The 17,190-nt window shown below is 35.9% G+C and overlaps 1 protein-coding gene across 2 annotated transcripts; it reads left to right on the top strand.

Annotated features, from left to right (window-relative positions):
* The first annotated feature begins 115 nt into the window (after positions 1 to 115).
* LOC139961111 (methylglutaconyl-CoA hydratase, mitochondrial-like) lies at positions 116 to 16,067 on the top strand. 2 transcript variants are annotated; one of them, XM_071960009.1, is made up of 9 exons: positions 116 to 606; positions 2,204 to 2,271; positions 3,967 to 4,054; positions 5,352 to 5,531; positions 6,592 to 6,648; positions 7,887 to 8,074; positions 8,799 to 8,849; positions 11,225 to 11,272; positions 14,429 to 16,067. In XM_071960009.1, the coding sequence occupies exons 1-9, from the start codon at positions 438 to 440 to the stop codon at positions 14,504 to 14,506; spliced, it is 927 nt and encodes a 308-aa protein (XP_071816110.1). In that variant the 5' UTR covers positions 116 to 437; the 3' UTR covers positions 14,507 to 16,067. The 2 variants fall into 2 exon arrangements, with proteins under 2 accessions (XP_071816110.1, XP_071816111.1); XM_071960010.1 differs by lacking the exon at positions 116 to 606 and adding an exon at positions 670 to 706.
* The last annotated feature ends 1,123 nt before the right edge of the window (positions 16,068 to 17,190 follow it).

Here is a 17,190-nt window from a genome sequence, read left to right as displayed (position 1 = left end):
GGGTAGACACTAAACCATCAAGACCATGCCTTCACCCTAAAAGTGATTGGTACAGCAGGTATCTTGTGGCTATGGAGTATGCTGTGAGGTAATTGCATGCTGCATTTGGTCATTTAGTGACTTGTCAGGGGTTAGACTCATCCATTCATCACCCCTTCCTCAAACTATCGTTTCCCCATCTCCTACTTATAGATCCCTTCTCCCTCGAGCATAATAAGGTATGGTACACATAAATAAAGCAAAAGCAAGGAGTACCAGAGACAGCTTCTGACATATAGAGTTGGGTAACTATCAGCTGTGTTCAGCTGTGTACAACTTTTTCATAATTATGTGTATTAGTTCCGCGAAAGTGTCGTCTGCAACGAACCTCACTGCTCAGACGGAGTCAAATGTAAAGTATCATACATCACTTATCGAACAGTGAGAAAATAGAGCAGATGATCACTCAGGTTAAAATGGCAAACGTTTTAGTTTCAAGAAGCCCTTTACTTTCTCATAGTATGAGAATTTTCAGACATACAGTGTTTCCTTCTACTGGATCACTTTTCTTTTCCAGCCAAGATGACAGTGTTCTTCAGATGCAGTATCTTGAAGGCGATGATAAAGGTGCACACATGACATATTCGGCCTAACGATAGTCTGCAGTGTCAAGTTGTACCATACGCCATAGGCTTTTTTAGCCTAATGTTACTTAGGCCTAACTCAAGTAAGGCCTTACAGTTACACTAGACCTAGGCAGCAATATATGGCCTCAGAAATGGAAAATGCCAGTTTTGCTCGGCCGTTTTTGGCTGCACCTTAACCGTAAAGGAAAAAAGTTATAGGGGCCTAACTTTCAGGTTACCACCAGCCTATAGGGGTTATGAAGTGTTGCTAAGTATACCAGTCATATATAATTGGCCGTGGCTATTCTTACGACTAGTCGTAACAATTATTTATAAACTATTCTTATGACAAAGGCGAATTCAAGCGCAGTAAAGTAAATAAAGCAACTGCGCATGTAGCAGGGGTTACCCTTAACCCTAAACATAACACTAAACCTCAATCCTAACCCTGACCGGAAATTATTGTTACTCCTCGTCGTAAAAATAGTAGCATGGTGACTTCGAAGTTCGGACACTTAAGACTTAAAACACCCCAAAACTACATCTTCTGGTATAAATCACCTGAAAATATACTTCATATGGTGGGAGAATTTTGTTATAGTACGATACACGGCCAAACTTTCTTTCCTGCAAACTGTTTTCACGTTGTTTTCCAAGAAGATTCTTCGTGATTGTGGAACTGGTATTTCTTTGCTAGAGTATTGCGAAGTTCGGACACGCAACCCACAGTGTGGCGCTGGTGATAAAATTGGTGGCGCAGTTGCTCTTTTAGTAATTATAACAGACTTCATAGATCTTCGTCATTTTATTGACAAATATGTAAGTAATTTCTTGCACATGGGTCACTTTTGGAGAAAATAACTGTAGTTTCTTACTTTTTGGTGAAATTTGGCTCTTCCTGTAGGTTTTCATGGTGAAATCGTGTATTTTTTAGGGCTCTCCGAACTTCGCAGTATGCCGAACTTCGCAATACTGACTATACTCCTGGTCATAAAAATAGCAACTGCGCATGCGTAGTCGGAAATTATTCTTACGACTAGTCGTAAGAATAGCCACTTTGTATATAATTTGTATGGACTGTGGCATTAGCACTAACTACGTAGTAGTTGATGCAAGTCCTGTCGGTTTAGGAACTTGTGCCATTTTCACACAGCGTAAATATTTCCAGTGAACAACCACAAGTTCTTCTTATGTATGCGATGCTACTCTCAAAAAGAAGTGAAAATTATTTTTGTATTTTATATTGGAGCTGTGTATGAAGCATTATTGAATATATTGACCTTGCTTCCTGACGATAAGTACAAAATCCTTAGTCTTGACCTTTGCAGACTTTCCTAACTCAGTAATATGTATAAATATTGCAAAAATTAGTCAAATACTAAGAGGTGACATGCCAAATTTTCTGATAATTTGTTGATTTTGTATGGAATGATCCCTCTGTTAATTTAGCCTTTGCTTGGACATTGGAAGAACTTTTCATTGACACCAACAAAATTGCAAATGATTCAATTCTTATTTTTCATCTAGTACAAAACTAACGACCAAAGCTTTTGCTATACACTTAAAAGCTAACTTGACTCTTGTTTTTTTTTCTACAGGTATAGCTGTGATTGGGTTAAACAGACCAGAAGCAATGAATTCGTTCAGCAAAAATCTGGTCCAAAAGGTAATTAAATTGTGCTTTATTTCATATCTTGAATCTTCTTAAAAATTCTTTTTAAGTTTACAGCAAGTGTTTTTTCCTAGTGTCTATAATACAGTATTCTATTTTTGCGTAATTCACTGATGAACCGTACAATATTCTGCATATTCAATAAAATTTTCAGTCTTCAAGAGATAGGATAATGCATTTTACTACACAACAGGAGACAGTTTATTTGCCTCACAAATCTGTATTGCAGTTTTGAACTTTTTTGGTGAGTTTTATTTACTCATAAAAACACTGAATCTACTACATATGGTCCTAAGTACCAATTGCCATGAAACCGCATTTGTGCAGAAACTTGGCCATTTTGTTTAGCATTTTAGCGATGTAACGTCATACAAAGTATTCCCACTGCAGACTCAGACTGACCACCACCTAGTACTGTATCCCATTCTTTGGAATGTGTACTTCAGTACAATTTAGCTTTGTTTTGGTTCAAATACAACAGTATTGAGTACAAGTATACAAGTACAGGTAGAATTCCCCTGTTTTTGTGATTGTGAGTGCAAATTAAAGCCTCTAAACATAAGTGGGCATATTTCCAATCTTGGTCTAGTGCTGTATCTGTGCTAGATTTCCAGAACACCCTGAAGTACAGTATGAGAACAAATCCATGAGGGTAAGTGTTATATGGCAGCAAGCTATCATAATGTATTGAGTGTGGACTCCAGCAAGCCTGCCATTCAGTAGCCATGTACAGTCACATTATTAGTACAGTGATGGTCTTCTTTCCTACATACTTTTGTGTCTAAACTACAAAGGATGAGCAAGCTATGAATTAAGATAGACCAAGACAACATCTGCATGGTAGAACCAATGTTGTGTTTGGATTTTCAAATCCCTTGTTTTATTCAGAGACAAAAGAATATGAATATAAGTGTCAGGGAAATTGACTTTGCTTATGTTGGTCCTAGTGTGGTAATTGGCTGCCATGAATATATGCCCTAACAAGGCAGGTCACAATCGTTGATAAACAATATTAGATTTAACTCCATTTATTTACACAAGTATTTTGTTCGGAAACTGATGTCATACAGTCAGTGACATTGGATAGATTTGCATGAAAATATTGTGAACTTGTTATGGATTGCTTATTTTCATAGTGTTGAATTATATACGCAGGAAGTTCCTGCTCAGGAACTATAGCTGTTATTAGAAAACCGGTAATTGCGATTGTTGACGAAATTGTATCGCGACGCCTCTTCATGAACTCAGGCAATGAAATGACAATGATAAAATGTCAACATTCAGAGAACTTGTAAACAGGGAGAATTGAGGCTGTAAAAGGAATGCCTGCAAGTTTTGTGTTTCCAATCTGAAAGAGATATACTGTATGTCATCAAGCTGGTTATATGACCCTTTGAGTTATTTTTTTTTAGTATTTTGAGATTTCTATTTGAACATCACAGTGAAGATGAAGGGCAGATCCTTTGTTATTCTCCCCTTGGATGTCAAATGGAGCATCTGTACAAGTAGTTTGTGTCCATACAAGAACTGCACTTCATAATTAGTCTATGTTTCAAAATGTTTGAAATTTGTTACATAATTTTTATCTTCTTGCTCCATGAAAGCACTCTCTGTTTGGGTTGTGACTAAAAACTTCCGGTATTGAGATAGATAATTATTTAATTTTTATATTGATTTTCATGTTTCAAGCTTGAAGATGCTATTGGAGCTGTGGAATTTGACAAGAATGTGAGAACAGTCATAATCAGAAGCTTAGCACCTGGCATATTCTGTGCTGGTACGGTATGACAGTTTCTTTCAGTTGTTGTACCCATATGTACATGCCACACGTGTGTGCGTGTGTGTGTAGGTGTCATAGTTAAATGCATTGAAGACTCGCCCCAAACCGCATGCTGCGCCATGAAAAAGTTAACTTTCTGTTGCTTGCAAGTGAAGTTTTCTTCTTGTCACTACACGCTACAAAATGCAGACAATGAAACATGTTACCTTGTTATCTTTTATCTAGACCTGAGATGTCCATCGCTGCTATGTACACTGTGTTGTGAGTATTGACCATAGCTGTATATACTGACTGTACACTTGTGTCTTATTACCGACGGTAGCAAGCTGTGTGTGTATTTTCTGGGATCGATTGGGTGTCTAACACTTCTGTTACCTGTACACCTCATTCGAAACTAGGTCAGATTAACGGCATGAGACTTTTCTTTGTGCGCAAGTCTTCACACCCTTTAAGGCTAGGGTCAAAATTTATAAAACACTAGTTGTTCTACATGTACACATATGTGTAACTAGAACAGAGGGTTAGCCTTTAATTTAGTTTTAATTGATTGGCTTGCTTAATGAATTCCAATCTCTTTATATCAGACTTTATTTCATCAAGGATATGCTTTCAAATTAGTATTTGATATGTCAGGATGGTCAGCCAATAGCAGTTCAGTTAGAGGTTTTAGAATACAGATCTCATCCTGTGGTTAGATTATATAGGCTGGAAGGTCTACAAATTATTCTTGTCGAGAACTCTTCAAGACTGAACACTGAAAACTCAAGGTTCATTTTGTATTGATTTTTTATTCTCCCAATGAAAAGATCATCACATTGGAAATAGTAACAAAAATTTGATGACCCTTGCAGATCTATCCAAAGCCTGTATGGCATCATATGTAAAGGCTCATCAAAAATTAGATGAAAGTACACTCTAATGTTAACATTAATCAATATGCTGCAAAAGGTCCAGAGAGAAGGAAAAGTGAAAACTCTTGAAAGAAGCTCAAGTTATACTCAACATATCACCAGTCACTTTTGTTTACAGTGGTGAACATTATTCAGTGTTGGACACAATTTTTAAACTTTAAACTTCCAGAGATGAAGAGTGACGTCTGGGTTTTTAGACTTGTAAGAACGTTTAAGGCCCTTCATTATGCTACATTGCTGTCCTGCATATATGAAAACATAAATTCCATGTTATGACATTAGTTACAGTATCTGGCCATACAACAAATTGACATTATTAATACTGTTTTTACATAACTTTAAAATAAGATTTTAGAATCTTTTCATAACTCTTTTCTTTTAAGGTGCTGATTTGAAAGAGCGTGCTAAGATGCCAGTTAATGAAGTTGGTCCGTTTGTGGCAAGGTTACGTGGAATGATTGGAAAGCTTAATACTTTACCGTTTCCTGTGATTGCTGCATTAGATGGTACAGCAGTAGGTGGTGGTCTGGAATTGGCTCTCTCCTGTGACTTTAGGATTGCAGGTATTCAATCATCGATAAGTTTCCTTTATATCTTAAGTTTGCTTCCTTCTAAGAGTTGGCCTTATAAACATACATTCATATTTTCAAAAGCCTGCTGCTAGCCATGTAACTGGAGCAGGTTGCCTAAGTATTTATGTATGTATTTTAGATCCTCCTGCAAGCAGGAACTCTCGAAGAAGCCTCATTGGCTTATCAAAGCCGCAAGCTGACCGAAATCAGTCTCTTTCATTCATATTTAACGTCCATGATTATGAATTGTCAATTGTCAACAACTCTGTAACTGGACGACATACATTAATCTGGGAGTGACTCGAACTGGGGACCTTATAATTGGAAGGCACCGGCGTTAATCACTGAGCTATAAACACTCCACTCCAAATAAAAGGCCCACTATGAATACAGTAGGTTGCAAGTTAATAAGTGCTTGTAAAGCATTGAATGAAATTTATGAAAGAAGACATTTTCAAAATTCTTCCAAAAGAAGTACCTTCCTTTGAAGGCATACATACTCGGTAACACAATGAAACATGCTATTAATAATTGCAATATCTTGGAACTGAGAATGTAACTTTTATTAACATGTTAATGATTTCTTAACTTTTGTAAAGAGTTACAGTACAATGACATCTAAGGTTCTAAAGTTGGGCTTGAAGTGTTGGGGTTCGAAAGAATTTCTAGTTTATTACAACCTGTTTGTCTTGGTGAGGACATACTATCCAAAGCTTGTTGTACTCATTGATTACACAGTCAATGCTGCTTGAGTTAAATTAGCTTAGTGAAATATCAGTTTCACAATTGATTAAATTTATTAACAATTTCTGGTTAGGTCAGTAATTTGAGAACCGGGTCACAACAATGGTTGGCAGATATCATGAGACCTCTGTACTTGGTGCAAAGCTGTGCAATTTAGCCATTTTGCAAAGCATGTATGCTATAATATATACCAGATAAATTATTACACGGCACTTACAGTACTTATTTTAGAGACATCAAATTACGTGGGTGGAAGTAACTATAATTAAGGTTTAAATTAAAAACTTTCCCCTTTTTCTTTTGCTAGCAAATACTGCCAAAATGGGAGTTGTGGAGACTCGGCTGGCTATCATACCAGGAGCAGGTGAGGTTACCAGGGATAAAACAGGGGCATTAAAAATATCTCTCCACTAAGTATCAAACACATGTTAAGAATCAACTTAGCTGACAGGACAAACTTCAAAAGATGTCCTTTTGTCCGAGAAGACCAGATTTCTGTTTGGACAACCAAAATCAGCTTGCCATATCATCTGACAGACGACTAATTTTTAACGTTAGATTAAAATCACTTTGTTATTAAAATACACCCAGATAGGTAAAATGCTGAATTGGTATAACCCTCCATATTAACTTTGGAGAGACTAAAATAAATACAAATTTAGTGGTTGGCCTATGATCCAACCTAAGAGGAGTTTTACTAGTCCAAAACTGGTATTCCATTCACCAAACATTCACCAAAACCTACACATTACTCCTGCAGCATACATTGTAATCATTATTTGTTATTTCGCTTCATGGTTTTGGGACAGCTGAACTTGGGGCAACCAAAAGGTAATAGACCTGGTTGTCACAGGTACAACCAGAAAACATCGTTAAGAAATTTGCCCAGTAATAGGTTACACTGAATAGGTAAACCTAAAGGTCAACAAAGTGAGGGATTAGGATTAAAACCTGAATTGTTAGCACAGGCAACCACACCTGTATCTGACCAATTCACACATCTTTCAATGCAATTTAGACAATTTAGAAAATTGGCTATGTCAAGTATTTGGATAAATCAATAGATTGATCATGTGATAACCCTATTCATCCTCATCAAGCTTATTTGAGGTTTTTCCTCTCCTTCGACGCCTCTTTCATTCTGCATTTACTTTGTTGCTTTTCATAAATATTGGTATCCACATATGGTTGCCCTCATTGTAATCCTTCTCGTTTGCAGGATTAAGAAAAACTTGTTAATGTCATATGCTAACCTGTATTACAGATGAGTAACTTTGATGTAGTCCTCTTTCATACTTTGTGAAAAATATAAGAAAAACCTGATGTAATGATTTAAATAACTAACTTTCAAAACAAACCCTGCTACTCTGCTAAATTTTCTGAGTACCAGAGAGAAATATTTGATATTCAGTATTCTTCTTTGCTCATGCCCAGCTGATGGAGGCTAGGCAAACAGTGTAATCAGTTTTTGATGTAGAAAGTTAAGTATTTATTTCTGCATTCATAACTGAGTGAAAAGCAAATATTAGAATTCCAGCAAACTAACAGTCATCATCATGTATAATTTAAAGTAAATTTCTATTCTCTCTTCTCTCTTTTCAGGCGGTACTCAAAAGCTGCCAAGATTAGTCGGTCCTGCTAAAGCTAAAGAACTCATATTTACAGCCAAAGTTGTTGATGGTCTTGAAGCAGAGAGAATAGGTCTGGTTAACTACTCAGTACCACAGAACGACAATCAAGATGCTGCCTTCCAAAGATCACTAAATCTCGCTAGAGAGATCTTGCCAAATGTGAGTACTCGATTGGGGTGCGTGGTGATGCTAGCTGTGAACATAAACGGAGGGGAACAGAGGGGAGGTGGTAGGAGAACAATTACACCTGGAGTTGGTCTATGCATGTGTTGTAACTCACTGTAGTTCTTTGGAGGCTTTGAAGAGCTCATGATGAAGTGGGGGGGGGGAGGGAGGAGTTGAGGGTTCCAACCATTTAAAGAAGTGTGAAATTCTTGTTATTTTGCCATCAATATGTGTTTGAGATGTGAATTCATATCCAGTAAGGGCATTCCTTGGTTTACTTTATCATCAATTTATTATAATTATTATCGAAGAAACTGCAAAGTGTGCATATCAAAAGGAATGCTTATGCGTGATATATTTACTTAGTAAATAAAAAAGCACAAAAATGACATCCATGGAGCTACATGAATGATGTTGGTGGTATTAGACCACTGAAGTCACTGATATGTTAAAGAATAGTACCTCTAAATCTTGCCATGAAAACCACAGTATGCAAAAGTTTAATGTACATTAGACAATACTAATTTACAAGTTTGCATATACAGCCAGTATACCTGCTACGACACCATCCCAATAATTAATTAATGTCTAGAAGTGCTCTTGATGAGAAGAAAATATTGATGAAGAACAACCTTCCTGGAAACAATGAGATTAAGTTTTTCTCTTCTCTTTGAAATTGTAACACTGAATTTGAATGGCTCTTTATTATTAATTTTAGGGACCAGTTGCAGTGAAAATGGCCAAACTTGCCATAGACAAAGGCATAGAGGTAAGTTCTGATACAAGTTTTCTAGTGCCTCATTTAGGAGTGTACAATGAAATAGAGTAAGTTGAGAGGCCAGAGGTCTAAACATCAAATTCTGTTTCTCGCTAAAGACACCATTACAGTAATATTTACTGTACTTGGATCTATACTTTTGCATAATCTCTGTTCTTAATATCGAAAGATGTAATTTAATCAAAAGAAAATAATCTTGCATGCTCTGTAGTAAATCGTTGAACTTAAAGTCTCAAAACCTGTTTGCTGATGAATTTCGGAAAACAAACCTCCGAGGTAGATTCAATGTTTCTCGTTCTAAATGTACTCTGACCAGAAATTTTGTTGCCCTTATGGCCAGAACGATTCACCATAAAATCACTGCGACCGGCCATGTCAGCATGTTGATTACACAAACGTAATCAAAATAGTCTACTCATGCGGCCCGATCAAGATTTTAACACAGTCCTATACTTGTATCGTCCACGTTTTACAATTCCACGGAGGAAACATCTGAAAACATCTCTTTATTCATTACAACAGAAGGAAATGTCACAATTTTGCAAGCTACATCGGTAAGACTGAGAGAAAGATAATATTCAAGGGAAGGGACCTAAGACAGGCTAGCCACAAAGGTGAAAGTTGTCCTAGGCCTAATGGTCGTAAACAAAACAGAGAGATTCGATTGCCGCATGATCTGTTGGGCGGGGCTTGCAAATTTTGATTGAAGTGTTTAGAATCTACAGATTCGTTAAAAAATCTGGCAAAGTTTATTCAGCTCAAAATTTTTAACGACAGATAACTCAATAAATATAATGAATCTTAATATGAAAATTGCATAAAACGTCATTTTCACTGAGCTGTCAGTGCAGTAAGCTGGAAAGGTCAAAGTTAAAATACTGAGACTTCAATGGATATCAAATCTGCATAATGATACAGTATCAAAGATGTGACATCACTGTGCAGCAAGTTGAAATAAGATATTTAATGTCTAATAGTATCCAACTAGAATTAATTAAACAATTAAAAATGTTGCCTTAAGGTAGCTTGAAATACCATAATATAAATATAATATAAATACCAATAAAAATGTGATATTGAAGAAAAGGCCGCACAAAGAAGTGTACGGCAAAATGTTAATTTGAAGCAGTTTTCCTTGTTAAGAAGTCTTATTCATTTAATCAACAATTGCAATTGACATTGACATATATCAACAGAGAATGCCTTTGCAATACTTATGGAATAAGGGTTTTGGAGCTATAACTCTTGGCCTTAACCTGCCACAGACTACTTAATATTCCTGACATTGCAGTTATGTAAAGCTCTTGCTTTAAATGCAAAATACTTTTGCTGCGACATTTGCAACAATAAAGCAGCCGAGTTGTGGGTTTATTCCCTTGCTGGCAAAAGTAAGGGTGGAGTTTTCATTAAGGAGAAATCAACAGTTTGAAATCTGAAATGCTCCTAATCTTAAAAAAAAATCCAAAAGGAGGTATAAAAACTGGCAATTGCAATGGAAATGTAAGTAATAAGCCATTCTCCTCCATGCATATGTGGGTTCTTAATTGCTTTATAACATTGTAAAATAACTGCCTCCCAGGCCTATCATATGTTATGTTGGTATATTTACTAACCAAAATACCCCAGATATTTCTGTGGTAGCAAGTTTGGCCAATAGTTTAGCCTCTTTTAGATGGACAAATTTTTACAGAAAAATATGATATGAAATTCGGGACTAGAGCGACTCACATATGAGCCCAGATGTGTCAAGGTTCATTAACACTAGAAATTTTTCTTCTTGATTGTCTGCCGCGTTCCTTTACTACCGTGCTGTACTGTGTTATGTCAGTGTTATAATGCGGGGCTAGGTCCCAGCAGGTACTAGTGCAAGTGTTTCAAAGTGGTACTCTTCAAATCTAATGTGTGTCAGTAATATTTTGAAAATGAACGTTTTGGTCAGTTTCTAATTCATCAGAGGTTTATTTACAAATCGTTTTTCATTTGTTTGGAAAAAGTTTGGGATAAGTACTCGGTTGGTGTTTGCTTAATAGTATTTTGGAATACAGAAAGCGACTTTAAGGTTTATGGTTATATTGGCTCCTTGTAGTTGTGTACTATATGTACCTCACACAATGTGTCAACTTTTCGTGTATATATATATGCATTCCCCGTCAGTCCATTTCATGACATGGCTATTATTCTAACTTTGTTGACATGTCAAAATTATTTGACCGGTCATTTACTTCTATGTGGCAATGAAATCCCTCTGGTCAATCCAGATATTAAGTCTGTATGTATTGGTGTAACACAAACTGGAAAGAATAGATTTTTGTAATATTTCTGATCTGTGCATTCATATTGTGATGTTATCTTCTATACCTTGGCAGGTTGATCTTGCTTCTGGACTTGCCTTTGAAGGAGCATACTATGCCCAGGTAAGCGTTTTCAGGCTGAACTTTTCTTTTCTTTGATAATTTGTGCTTAATATTATATTGTAATCGCACTAGTTATCAAACTTAAATATGCAGGTATCCAAACAGATATATGCAAAAGACGGAATTGTATTTGGTTTTAATAAGATTTGCCTCTTCATTACAGAAATTCATTCACAAGTTGTTACTCCTTTTCTGACACATCAGTATCATTGGAAAGTCTATAAAAAAAAAATATTAAAATATACCGTTGAAGTACTCTTCAAGGTAGCACTTGATGTGTCTAGTTTGGCCAAACTGATGCTATTTCAATAAACCAACAGAATGTAAAGGTTAGAAAACTATGAAATTAGGAAACCCATGCCAACAGCTTAACTGTAGCATTCTGTTGTTAGGATTTTTGAAACACAATTACTTAATGTCAAGCAATTGATGTTTCAAGTTATCTCATCCTGCCTCATTTAGCAAACCATGTTGCATGCTGGGTATTAGGCAGATTAGGAAAAGAAGTCTCTCATACAGTAGTCTATGAAACTACCTGTGGAGTTGCTTTCAGAATCTTGATTTTTTTTTTTTGAATGTCATGGAAATTGACTATGTTTGGTATCCAATTCACATATTATAAATACTGACGATATATCTTAAAGCTAATATATATGGCAAAGATCATAGTTACACTGTTTTAATAAGCTGGCCTTTTGTTATGTGGAAGGTTAATTTTCCTCGCTTGGGTCCGTTTAAAACAACCAAACAAGGAGAGCTCGAGAATCATATAAATAATTTTAAACATCACTTCTCTTCATCCTTTTCTTTTTTACAAATAAATTCTTAATATAATTTGGTGATTTTCAGTTCTGGCTCAATAATTTATAATAAACATATATAGGGTATTGGTATGGACGGTTCTCTCAGTATATGGTCTTTCTTCTGGCCATGTGGTACCATCTCTACAGTCTCGGTTCAAAATAAAAATGGTATAGCAGAAACAAAAAATGCCCGAAGGTACTGTTGTTCCTCCTGCATTTGGTCGGTCGGCACAGCCAAGCTCTCCCAGCCTGAATTAATTATCTAATTTCACATGCCCAATGAGTACAGTGCTGTCTCTCCCAATATGACTATACAGTAGGCACTCCCGGTAATAAATTTACCCTGGCCCAGTAGTTTCCAGAAACGTAACTCTGTATTAAACAATCGCCTTCCTCTGTGGCTTTGGATGAAGTGAACCACCACCACGTCTTGGCATGCCCTATCTCTTTACAAGCCTACAATGTCCCAAGTGTGCCTAGTATGGTCAAAGAAATTCTTATCAAGATGGTTACATAACAGCAGGTGTAAGTACAGCTGAGTGCATCTTGCATAATGCTAAGGTAGTATTATATATATATATATATATATATATATATATATATATATATATATGTATATATTTGTATATATTTATGTAGATATATGGATGGACAGACTTGTGTTCCATGTAGGCAACTGCTCAAACCTAATTGTGAACCCAATCTGAAGATGATGGGGGTCAATTAACATCATAAAAGCACAACTGCAAACATCAAGCTAGTATTTAGTTGTGTGAGAGCAAACATGACCAGATCAATAAACAAAACACTACCAGAGATGTCACTAGCATATTTTAATTCATCCCAAACTGCTCACAATTTTGAGGAATGCAGTTACTGCAATTCTATATTAAAGTTTATCAAATGATAAATGATGATATGTTTACAGAGAAACTGCTTTATTGGTAGTGTAAGTGCACAGCCATAAGAGGCTTGAGTAGATAAGGATGTTCATGGCGGTAACAGTATTAACTATGTACAGGAAATGCAGTTCAATAAGCTATATACATACCAATGAGTCATCAGATGTAAAGAACGATGGTAGACAATGTAAAGACAATAAACAATTCATGAAATCTTTAGGAATATGTGATTACTATTTATGAGAAACAAACCAAGGGTGATTCTATTTGTTTTAATAATTTGCAGCAAACCTTTCGACTTTTGTGTCCATGAGTACACAAGATGGTAGGAAATTTTTACGAAGGGACTTAAAGTATTAGCCAATAAAATATGGCTTTAAAATATGAATCATAGCACTGTTATAAACTTGTCTAATTTGGCCTAATTCGGTATTATAAAACCTTCTTCGTATGTTTCATGATCAAACATAGATGTTGTCAAGTGTAAGACCTCATCACAACATACTAATAGTAGCAAATAGAAAATGTACCAACTTATGCAGCATTATGGTGTAGGAGTTTCCACACTGAGTATATGCTTGTTATGTACAGTCATATGTGTAATAGAATAACACAAATGAACACAGCAAGCTGTTGGACAAAAGTGAGGTGAATTCTATGCCCAAAACAGGAAACCTCATCACAACAACACTTTAGCACTGCAGAAGAAAAAAATAATTCAAGCAGTAATATTTAGAGTAATTCCAAGTTTCAAGCAAACCTAACATATTCTAGAAATGTTTGAGTTGATTAACTGTGTACAAAATATGAGGCAACTCTGATATTAATCATGTTTATATAACAGGGCTATTACAATTTGTCCATTGTTTGATTTTACAAGGCTATTGGGTGAAATCTTTTAGTTTCACTTTGTTTTTTCTGTGCTATATTTACCGTGGAAGTAAACCTTGCTGAAAGCAATATTGTCAGTGTGTAAATGAAGCAATGTTGATATCCTCATACCATTTGTGATAATAAACAAGGAGTTGTCACAAAAATAAACGTATCAGGAAGTTCAGTTCACACCACTGCCATATATAAGCAGTCAAGGTGTCGCTCGGGGGCGGGGGGGGGGGGGGAATAATACTGCTAATTGTTTTTGGATCAGTTTTCCCATCTTGAACAGCATTTCTAGTATCACATGGTTTTGTTACTGATGTAATGGTTTCCTTCTTCTCCGTGTGCAACAAAAAAACTGTATTGAGGTAACTGCAGGCAACTGTATGTAGTATGTGATATGAAAATAAGTGAAATATATATGTGTATGTGGGCTTGCAGCATATTCAGAATTTGAGATTCAGTTTTATGTATTAAAATTTCATTTTGTTACATTTGCTAAGTCAAGTAGTTATAAATAGTTTTTTTTTCAGTTTGCGCATTTGTCGTGCAGCTTCCAAACCTTTTCATTTCAGACGATACCGACGAAAGACAGGATCGAAGGCTTAACTGCATTCAAGGAGAGGAGAAAACCAGTATATACAGGAGAATAGATGGACAATTATGTTATGTGAAATATACTGGGTGAGGAGACCGTATTTTATTGAACTCTAGGACATTTGCATAATGTTTTGCATATCAATTGATTGTAACTTATTGAACCTATTCTATTGTCTGATATGTATGGGAATAGAGTTGAAAATGAATTGCATCAGTAACTTACAAAAGCTGTGCAGAAGGATAATGCCAGATCAACTATAGCTCTGCTGTTCAACATAGGACTTGTCTAGGTTCACATATTAACTATGCCAGATAGTGGGATTGCCTATAGCCGTTGGGTGTTTGTGTTGCCTATACCTGGAAGGCAATTTCCACGATTGGTGGGGAAAGATTCGCATCAGTAACTTCAAATAGATTTCTACAGAAGGAACCCAATATTTGTAGTTTCTATTCAACAAAGGTCAGGGTTAGGTCAACACTTAGAACCTAGTCCTCTATGCGTATCATGTCAACAGTTTGACAATACTGTGAGAATTATTAATACTAAATAGCGGCTATTTCAGTAACGTGCTGTAGGTTTGGTTTCTCTGTTGTGCATGGGGAACATTTGAATTACCCTCAACCTTGTAGCTTTACAATAATCCAGCCCCATCGATCTAATCAACAGATTTGAATGTTGATATAAAATCAAATAGAAATTATACATTTATTATATATTTTGCATAGTAATTTACCTATGTAGTGGGTCTATACTGTATGTTCAGTGTGTTTTAATATGTGTGTCAAATAACTATGTATGTGTAATGTGTACAGCACAGCCGCAGATGGACTCTGCAAATGTTTCTGTGGTACAGTAGTACATTTCCACGACAAATCCAGCCTTAAGATACCGTATAAACAAAGCTATATCTGTGCTGCAATTCCATGTTCAAGACTGACTCACATCCATATCCCATGTCGGTGTCCACTATCACTGCGAGAAGAATCCCCACTTCTTTGCAACTGTACTGTTATTTTTCATCAAAAGTCATGTATACATCTCATCCTAATAAATGTGATCATTGGGCAATTGTGTCACTGTGTGTGAGCTGGCGATATATGGCACATTTCTTGTGACACTGAAGAAACATAATTGATTATTCTAGGTCTGCCAAATAAAGAAAGACATCTTCTTCAATGTTGTCAGGAGCTGTCAATCTTACATGTCTACAAACATTTTCAAATGGTTTCTGCAAATAAAGTTATGCCATTGTGCACTTTTATGCATGAAATCTGTTGGAGTTCACCCCCCCCCCCCCCTCCTGGTTTCATACACAGTTATGTTGTCCATTGAATCTTACTAGCAGTAATGTGTTACCACAGTTTCGATTTGTTCCTACTTCCCCATTGAAGGTAATGTTACTGGACTCTTGACATCGTTTAACATACACAATTTCTTGTATATAAGTCAGTTCATGTATCATGGATCCAGTTTTACAAATTCAGTATGTTTCAATAGATAAAACACCTTGTACTTTTGGAGTAATTAGTATATATCTAATAAGATTATGAAGATTTGAGAGACTGAAAGCAATATTTTTCCCGAAATATATGACCCTATTTAAATAATCTGTTGATATCATTTGTCTTTTAATTTTTTGTATTGTTAAGAAAACCATTTTTCTGATTGCGGTATAGAGCAGATTGTAATTCGTTAATTGCAATTTCCAAGCCATATTAATTCTGCACTACAAATCCAGGTGGTCTCACACTGATTCACAAAATGTTTCGGTACTTAACACAACCTAAACATATCCTTGAATGACTACTATATTTGATTCCTTTGTGGTGGCAGGAATCTATGCGATGGTGATGGCGTGTGTGTGTGAATTCGACATTTGCTCGCAAATGCTCTAACTTCAGAAGGATAATTGGGGTACATATCATATTTGGTATGTAGGTTCCCCTTAGGTAGAACTGGTTCAGGTTTGTTGTTGGTATTAGTCAAGATCTTTTTGGGTCAGTGTCTTAATTTGACACCAAACACTTGACCTTTACCTATTACAGTTATGCCATATTATTACAAAATTAAGTACATTCAGTCTCCATTTACTTGACCAAATATGATACTGATGGAAGGTCATCTGAATTCAACAGAGGTCAAAGTCTGGAAACCTTGTAAACCCAATTATTACTATGATGAATGGATTTTCTGTGTCACTAACTGTCATAGGATTTGATCTTTGTACTTTGAAGTGGCTGAGAGGGTTTTCCACTTCCACTAATGACTGTTATCTGTAACAACATTCCGAAGGGTAATACCTTTGCAATGATCAAGTTTGTATCTGGTATGATGTTCTGGTAATTGACTTCAGGACACATTTGTCCTCATTTCCTTTATCATGTCAAGTGATTCCATATGCAGTATAATCTGATAAGGCAAGGAATCACTATGCCTGCTGGCTTTCTGGTTTTCAATTAAAATGTTAGAAGATGGATAAATTCATTCAGCAGATTTGTATCTATTGTCTTCCTCAAGAAACTGTTTTTCTGTCCCAAACTAAAACAATAACTACTGTAATGGCACTATGCAATGTTTAACCAATTTGGCATGAGCCATAGCCACTAAGCTAGGTATATAAGAGTAAAAGTATTTATTTTCCAGCAATTTCTCTGAGGTTAGTCTGAACTTGTTCAACTAGTAATGCTGTGAAAAGATCAAATTGCATGGTAATTAACTTTCATAACCAAACTTAAA

The sequence above is a fragment of the Apostichopus japonicus genome, chromosome 20 (assembly GCF_037975245.1).
Source record: "Apostichopus japonicus isolate 1M-3 chromosome 20, ASM3797524v1, whole genome shotgun sequence".
NCBI lineage: Eukaryota > Metazoa > Echinodermata > Holothuroidea > Aspidochirotida > Stichopodidae > Apostichopus > Apostichopus japonicus.
The sequence above is the reverse complement of the archived record's forward strand: the minus strand, read 5'-3'. Positions and strand labels throughout refer to the sequence as shown.